This window comes from Haplochromis burtoni, unplaced genomic scaffold (genome assembly GCF_018398535.1).
Source record: "Haplochromis burtoni strain Fernald_Lab_line unplaced genomic scaffold, NCSU_Asbu1 Contig_129, whole genome shotgun sequence".
In the NCBI taxonomy this organism is placed as follows: Eukaryota; Metazoa; Chordata; class Actinopteri; order Cichliformes; family Cichlidae; genus Haplochromis; species Haplochromis burtoni.
In genome coordinates, this window is record NW_024582490.1 from 351,418 (window position 1) to 360,415 (window position 8,998).

Sequence of the window (8,998 nt, forward strand, 5' to 3'; positions counted from 1 at the left end):
CGATAGAAAAATTAAACTATTGCGATAGACCTACCTCTTGTCCTCTTAAAAAAAGAAGAACAGCCAATCAAAAATACAGAGCCGAACCAATCACAGCCGCAGCGTCACGTCACGTGACTTGTTACGTACAGCACAAGTGCCAAGCCGCACATGTGTATTTGTTTGGGAAGCAGCCAGCCGCCGTGCCGCCCGGGTAATGGAGGAAATGAGTGTGCCGACTAGAGAAAAATCAACCGAGAGCGTGACCGAAGGTTACCGAAGAGAAAACGATGATGGTTCCAATGGGCAGGGATAGCTCAGTAGGTAGAGTGGTGGCCCCATGATCGGAAGGTCGGGGGTTCGACTCCACTGAACGGCTACCCTGAGGTACCCCTGAGCAAGGTACCGTCCCTACACACTGCTCCCCGGGCGCTGCACTGGTGGCTGCCCACTGCTTCACTGGGTGAATGGGTTAAATGCAGAGGAACTATTTCCCTATGGGGACTAACACGCACATACCAATGCCAGAGAGATTGTCGAACGGAAGAGCCATAGAAGTTCCGTAGTGTGAAGGTATTTCGGCTATTTCAAGTCTGACAAAAAACAGAGTAGCGGCACTGTAAATTGTGCCGAAAGCAAGTCTGGAAATACAATAAACGGTGCATGCTCAATCTCTGACTGGAAGCGCTAATTCGTCATTCGGCTTTTGTCAGACTAAAGTAACTGTTAAAACTGTTTGAAAAGCTCAGCTATACAACAAGGAGAGATTGAGAATTTCCTTTTAGTTCTCAGTTTATTTGATATTGACAAAAGTTAGTCATTTTGTCTGTTCTTCTGTAAAACAAACTAAGATTTATTTTTAGAATTAATATTTTGTTTCTAAGTGGAATTGACAATTTATAGTCTGTTTCGTTTGTTCTATTTTGAAACTTAAACGCTTTAGCGGCTGCCTTTTGTGTAGTTTGCAATATTTGCCTTTATTTATCTGAAAAAGTCTCATGTTCCTTAAGTACATCTACCCTGTTGAACTTATTATGGGAAATAAATATTTAAATAAAAACAAGCTGCTGATTATTTCACATTTTACTTGTGAGCAACGGCACATTTAAATCTTACAAATATAGTTATTTGGCTTATATCGTGATAGATATCGTTATCGCCTGAAATGAAAAAAACATATCGTGATATGAAAAAATCTCTATATCGCCCAGCTTAATATGCCATAGGGCTGGGCAATATATTGAGTTTTTAAAAAAAAAAATCGATATATTTTTATACGAGATATAATGATGTGACAATATCCTTTATATCGATATAGTCTATGTTACGTTATAATTATAGTTGTGGAGCCACAAGTTTGCCTCTCTTTCATCCACTTTTGTCTTTACGCAACCGTTACTCGGCCTCAGCCTCTTTCCTTCACTGAACACAACTCCCCCTCCTCCCCCATCGCTTCACCTGCAGGCAGCGACAAGATGGACACGGCAAATCTCGTTACCACGAGTTATGCGCTACCCCGTGTAGGGCTGGGCCATATTATACCGTTCACGGTAATACCGGTATAATGTTAGGCAACGATAGGAAAATGAAATATCGCGATAGAATATGAGTAAAACGCGCATGCGCAGTGCCTTTGTTTTCATACGCACATGGCCGATTGTTGAGTGAAACAGATGAACCAGAATTGGTTTGTAAAAATGGTGCAACTTCAGTGATGTGGAACTGGTTTGGTGTTTGTCCGTCAGATACACGACAAAGCACATTTTTTTGCAGAACATGCAAGCGGCCGTCGTTATTGTCGTATTTGTCGGACTAAGATGCTCTTAAATCTGGGAGTAATCTGGGTCCTAAACCCCCTCTTCAGGTCAAACGAACACTGCAGCATCACTGAGAGTTAAAAACTGTCTAAATTCTTTCATCTTTAATAAAACGATCAGCATTGCTGCTTTACCAGGTGTAACTATGAAGTTTAACTTCCAGGCATCCATGAAAACAAAATTTATTACATTTAACGGAGTTAGAAGTTAGCAGGAAGCTAGCGGAAGTTAGCTCGCTAGTTTCGCTAGTTACCTAAGCATGATATTGCATGTTCTGACTGAGAGATTTCTGAAAAAAATCAAACGTACAGCTCTGCTATCACTTCCAACATAAATGAAGACAGGAAACTAAACAGCAGTGACGTTTGTAGGGTTACTGAAGTTGGGCTAGCTGGTATATAATGATGTGCTACGTGATCGCTAGCGACACAGCTATGTTAGCATAACATAAACAGTGAAGCTGGAGGACGAACACTAACACTTTTCCACTTATAAAAGTTAACGTGAAGGTTCCTCATGGTTAGAGACAAATGCAATCGCATGGCAGGATGCTGTAAACGGACCAAACTTCAGTCAGGAGAACAACTGAGATAATCCATCCACAATACGAGGTTAGTCATTAATATACTGCAACAACATGGGAATAGAGCAGCTGCCAGAGAATTCAACATTAATGAATCAATGGTACAGAAGTGGAGGAAGCAAGAAGAATGAGTTTAATAAAGTTTGATTTATCTGACTGCTTTGTTTCGCTTAATGTGCCTTATAATCCCGTGCACCTTATGGTCCGAAAAATACGTACTGCACACTGCAGTTTAATGTTGCAAAGCACCTCTTTTTAACTTCTCATCGATATACTACTACCTGGCTAGAATGCCTCAGGCATACTGTCCAGCCACAATTTCATGGAAAGCCTTATTGAGTCTACAACTTCAGAAGTAATTGTCCACCTTTCACTGAGTAAATTTATAAAACGCCTTAACTGTACATAAAACACCAGACTTCCTTGATTTAGCTAAAAGAAATAGGCAAAGGTTGCTTTTTGACGCTAGAATCTTGGGAATAGCAATGCTCCAATATCTCTCTCAGGAGCAGAGTCTCAGTGTTGTTGCTTCCTGCTGTTTTTAGAAGTCTTTCTGTTGTTTTTATTAGTCTACATTAGTACAGACTCACACAGCAGCAGAATCAATTTGTAGTAGTTGTACATGTGTTACACACATGGCACAAAAACAACGTAATTATTACTCCACACTTTTGAGGGCAGATCAGTCTAAAAGGAATACGCTGCATTTACTTTCGACAGGTGACCTGTCATACAGTTACAGTTGATACACTGTTGGTATCTTACTAATATGGATAGTTTGTGACATGGTCTCTCTAATTATCACTATAGCTGACTACCAAATTCTGACTTTATGCATTACACGTTAAAGTGCAGTCAGAGCTGGTTCAAAGTACATAATAGTGCCTGAATACTGTCACCTATTACATTACTGTTGTGGAAAAATCTAAATAAAACTGTAAGGTACATTAATTAACAATGGTGTATGTCTGAATGGCAGAAATATTAGACATCCAATGCCTGAAAAGGGCTAAACCCTTCCTCATCTTTTCTGCATTGCCTGCACTTTCTTCTTAAGCTACATATTTGGTCTTGTTTGTTCCCTCTATAGGCTCTATAGGATCTGCTTTAAATTTTTGCCTAAAGCCAAGTTCACATATAAAGCAATTCAGTTGCTTTCATTGCTCCGTAGCTGATTGTTCGTCACTATAATGCAGATTCTAGGCTCCAGTTGTATTTACCATTCTGGTGTATACCTGTCAGTGTCCTCTCTTTGGGAGTTGTTGTAATCTCTCATCTCAAAGCTGAGATACGTTTAACTCATTATCTGCTCGTTTTGAATCACTAGCAGTTATTTTCACTGTCGAAGCTACAAATAACAGAAATTGAATTCATAGAAATTCAATTTTTCTCTGATTACCACAACAGTGCCATCCTTTTTCTGTGCAAACATCCCATAATTTGTGCCATATGTCATGCTATGTAAAATGCTGATGACTGTTACATGAGGAATTGAAAATAGAAAGCAAAATTCTAATGTGTTACTAATACAGATAGTTCACTATGTTACTTGATCTTTTACTTGTTGTCATTACTTGCTTATATTAGCTTTCGTTTCTTCCTTTTAATCGACCCCATGTTTATAGTTATATTGCATTAGATTGTGTGCTGCCTGGGCAATTGCATGGTGAGGTCAGTACACATGTAGAAACTAAGTGTTTGAGGATAAGTGCATAAGAGGGAATTAATTCACAAGAGAATGGTTTGGTGTGTAGGGTCCTTTTGGCCGGGTTTTAATGACGCCATAGTCAGAGCCCCACTTCCTGCAGCCTTTGGCCCTGTCAGGAGCAATCAGCGCTCTATGGGAGGATGAATTCATAGAGCCTCAGACCTTGGATACCACACAGGCCCTGTTACTGTGAAAATGCATTACAAAACAGAATTTAAATGATTCTTTCAATCATGGCTATTTCTGATCTAAATCACCAAGAGTTGTAGTGTTAAGAAATGTAATGATTACATAAATGCAGATAAAAATATCTTTTGCAGACGAGCTGAAAAAAAAACTGCCTGTTTTCTGTTGTCTCATTTAATGCTGTGTTTTAGTCATGCAATTGGTGTGGCTATCATGGCCACTTCAGGAATGGGCTGATGCAGCTTTTTCCAGTTTGAACAATACAGACTTCTAAGCTAAGCTAGAGGTATCCAGTTAGAGAGGAGCTTTAATTTAATAAGCTGTGTTCTTCACTCTGAGTAAGAAACTGTGAATCATCTTTTATGTGTAATTTTTTTTTTAAAGTTAAACTGTATCAAATGAATGCAATCAGCAATACAAATGTACTAAATTGGCATTCATCACTAAAACAATAAATTACAACAGGCTCAAAACAAGTGCTATGATAAATTAAGAATTTATTTACCTAATTTAATGTTGCATCTCATAATTTACACTTTGCTCATTTCAGCTAAGATTGAGTCATGCTACAATACTGCATACTTCTGTGATACTGTTGCAACTGAGTGTAACAATAGCCTTACCTTTCCCTGCTGTTAGTCTATTAGTTGAGCTAATGGGAGACAGGTGAAAGGAAAATTTATCTGCATTTTGACTGCAAAATCAAACTTTTAGTTTCAGTTCAATGGTAGAAGGAAGTGGAAGCTAATGAGGTGTCCATCCAGATATTCCAAGAATCATCATGATGACGTCTGCTGTACTGCAAAGACGAGCCTTGTGGTGTGGTTGTTACCCGTTTCAGTATTACATGTAGAATAGGAATTTTTCTGATGATACTGATCTTGTACTGTGGCTGACTTTCGAGGATCTGTCCAAAAAAAAAAGAAAGAAGATATGGACAAAACCACAAAAGCCAGAAAAATGCCCCCCTCCCAAAAAATCCCCACAACAAATTTTTGTATATTAGAAAAGGGTGATTTACTTGCCCTGTTTTGGGTTTTTTTGTTTGTTTTTTAACAAAACCTCTAATTCCCACTAAATTACAAAGAATAATCTAAGGGCTCCTCCGTATGTTGTCTTAATACCTCCAGTACATCCTGGAACTCACTTTAGATGAGAAGCTCACCAGGCATTTCCTGTCGTAATGGTATTGCTTTCATGTATGTGTTAATGGCTGTGAACGTGGACCCCCTCAGTGTTAGAAACTCCCTGCAGCAACCTGTAAAAACTGCAGGTGTCCAACCCTGCCTTATGATCATGTCTCTGTGCACTACAGGTGTTTTTTTTTAGTGTGTTTGCACATAATATGATGCCTTTTTGTCTTAAACAAATGTTGGCTTCTTTGCCTTTTTCTATGCCTTTTATTGGGCGTGTATATGGGTTATGCATTAATATAGCTGGAATTTCTTTGGAATATTTAATTTAATTTAAGGAGATGCTGAAATGCATGCAATATTCATAATACATAATTGGAGTAATTATGCATCAAGTCTATATTGTACATATCATTAAAAACTAGTGAAACTATCAGGGTTTTTTTGTTGTTGTTTTTTTTACTTATTTTAAGGCAAGTGGGGTGTTTCTGTTCTCTATCTGTATTTCATTTCTAATATTGCTTTATTCCTTTAGGATCCAGCTTGTAAATCTCTGGCACATGGCTGTATCAAACATGCTTTGTATAGAACATTAACACAGATATTTGCGATTCTCACTCTCCTCCTCCCTCTGTCCTTTTTTCCAGACATTGTCTTCAGGTGTGGTCCAGGTATTCACAGCAGATAGGAGCTCCAGCTGGAACAAGAAATGCTGCGGGGTGGCCTGTTTGGTTAAAGACAACCCCCAACGATCCTACTTCATCAGGGTCTTTGACATCAGGGTAGGTATATGGGAAGCAAGGGGCAATTCTGTGTGTAAAAGATGGCTTCTTATTGAGTTATCGTGATAATAAATTTCAGCTTTCTACTTGCCTTATTAGTTGGTTGTTTATTTATTTTGTATTCAGCCGTGCTTCTGTTTCTCCACAGGATGGAAAGGTGATGTATGAACAGGAGCTGTACAACAACTTTAGCATTAGTGGCCCCAAACCATACTTCATCACATTTGCTGGAGATGTAAGTTTTTTCCCTCGGCAGTTACATTTGTCTTTTTACTTATCTTTCTCAACCTCAGGTTAGTTGATAATATTTAGACCCCTGCTTTAAATTTCTTTTGTGTTAACTGTTAGTGTTGCTGAAAAATATTCTCTTGAAAGAAAGTCAGCATTTAGATTGTTCTGCAGTGTGTGACCAAGAAAGGATATCGATAAGGTTTTAGCGATACCTAGAGTAGGGGGGTGGCTCAAGACTTTAACACAGTAATGTACTAATGTGGGTTTTTGGTTTTTTGTTTGTTTTTTGGGGGGGGGATTGTTCAGCTGTGTGTGGCTCTGTTTTTGTGTACTGCTGAGTAAACATTACACCCATGCAGTCTCACATTTTAATGGAATTAGTAGGTACAAGTTGTACTTTCTGTAGCCAGTATGTGGCATTGAAAACCATAAGCCTATGTTTTGGTTCCTTATTTTTTGTTCAAATGTTCCTGAAAGCATGTCTACATCAGTTAAAGTTTACCACAGAGCATATTTCCTTCATCATAATCTTCATTCAGTCCAGAAATTCTGATGGAAACCTGCCATGGAAAGCATTTGTGACCAAACTTCCAGGTGTGCTTACCAAAAGACACCACCATTAAAGTTACGGAACTAGAAATTTGAGCTTTGTGTCACTTCTAAAGCTTTTCATGTCACAAGACGTCTTTATTTAAAGAGAATACAAACTGTTAGCACGGTGGATTAGACTTGAGCTGACCGTAAGCTTTACGGCACTGTTGTTCAGTTGCAGTATACGCATAATGGAAGTGTATTTGGAAACCCATAGATCAGCGGTCCCCAACCCCCGTGCCTCGGACCGGTAGCGGTCCGTGAGTCGTTTGGTACCGGCCGCGAGAGTTGAGGCTCAGGTGTGGTTTTCAGGGTTTTTATCGGTTTTTCAGCGTTATTTTGTTATCGTTTTTATCGTTAACTCGGTTTTCCTGGGACTTTTCACATGTGTTATGAATAAATCTTCCTTTTTTCAGTACCGGTACTAGTTTTTGTTGTATTTTTCCGAGACACCTTAAAGGCCGGTCCGTGAAAATATTGTCGGGCATAAACCGGTCCGTGGCGCAAAAAAGGTTGGGGACCGCTGCCAGAGACTATCCATAGATATACAGAAGTACCAAAATTCTATTTATAACAGTTTTTTTAATTTCTTTTCTGTTTTGTGTGTTCACAGACATGCCAAGTGGGTCTGAACTTTTCCAATGAAGATGAGTGCAAGCGTTTCCGGAACACTGCGGGAGAGCTAATGGGGAGAAAACTGAGGAAAACCGGTACCCACTTATTGCTATCACTGCTTCACCTTAGGTCCTAACTACTGATCTAACTTGCTGGGGGGAGAGAAAAATGACATGATTAGCAAAGTTTTGTCTTATGCTCAACAATCTGGTTTGTCTGATTATATTTCAAGCCAAATCATCACCATTCATCATTAAGTGGGAGCACAAGATCAAATACATTTCTAAACTTGTCATTTTTGAAACTGTTGGATGACAGAACTGGGCAAAAAAAGGTCTAAATTTCAATACATAGGCAATCTTAATCAGAGGTAGTCAATTAATGGAAGATGTGCCTTGGGGCCACATTTAGCTGTTCCTTATGTTTTTAGTTTTTTCCTTTGTCTTTTTTTGCCTGGGTCTGTCTGCTGTTATCATCTGCTCTTCTCCTCATCTTATAAAGTTTTCAGAGCTGTTGGTAACACGTTCAGTGAGAGTACGATCAGAATACTGCCCTACTGTGACGTAGTCTTATTTAAAAAAAAAAAAACAGATCTTCAGAGTCATCTTAACAGATAAAGTTGGTGCTGCCAAAAAACTTTCAAACATGTTAACAGAAATTGAAAGCTTTTAGGGGTTTTCCCCACGTACTTCCAAATGGTTCTTCCAAATGTTTCTTTTGACACAAATACCATCACATGACTTTTCAACCAAAACAAATGCATCATAATACTGCACCCAGGCTTTTGGGGAAGAAATATGCTGACTGTCCCAAGGGGGGCACTGCAGTTTCAGAATGAAATGTGCAGAACCAATCAATGATTCCTGCTTCATCTCTCAGGAGTAGAGCATTTCCAGTGCTTTCTTGTAATTTACTGAACATGGCGATTGGTTTGAGAAACCAGTTTTTAAATATTGCACCCCTAAACTATTGTGTCAGTATTTACAGTAACACTTGAATAGCTCCAGATTAAAACAAAACAGGGTCAGGCAGTTTTTCCTTCAGTTCATTTCTTCATGCACCAACAACTCTAAAACTCTCCACCTAAAGTCATCCACACAGACTCTCAGACTGAACATGAAACTGAAGAGATTCTTATCCACAGCCATCCAGATGCCTTCTCAGACTTGGCACTCAGTTCTTAACTTTGATTATCTTGTGCTTGATTAAAACCGAGCCGTCTCCACTCTGCTTGTTCTGCGGGTCATTTCCTGACCTTTGAATCGATCGTTCTCTTTCATATTTCCCCCTCAGCCCGCTGCATTCGGTGCTTAATCTTATCAACAAGGCTTCCTCTTTTTGATCTTCCACCTCAGGAAAACTCAAGCCATTAG

At 39.2% G+C, this 8,998-nt stretch overlaps 1 protein-coding gene across 2 annotated transcripts in view; it reads left to right on the forward strand.

The window, feature by feature from the left end:
- The window catches only part of LOC102310773 (neural Wiskott-Aldrich syndrome protein), a 30,856-nt gene that overhangs the window by 8,333 nt on the left and 13,525 nt on the right, over nt 1–8,998 (forward strand). For both annotated transcript variants that reach the window (XM_005930394.3, XM_005930393.3), the window contains exons 2-4: nt 6,054–6,188; nt 6,337–6,423; nt 7,624–7,720. In XM_005930394.3, coding sequence (XP_005930456.1) covers nt 6,054–6,188; nt 6,337–6,423; nt 7,624–7,720 — 319 coding nt within the window. The remainder of the gene's footprint in view (nt 1–6,053; nt 6,189–6,336; nt 6,424–7,623; nt 7,721–8,998) is intronic.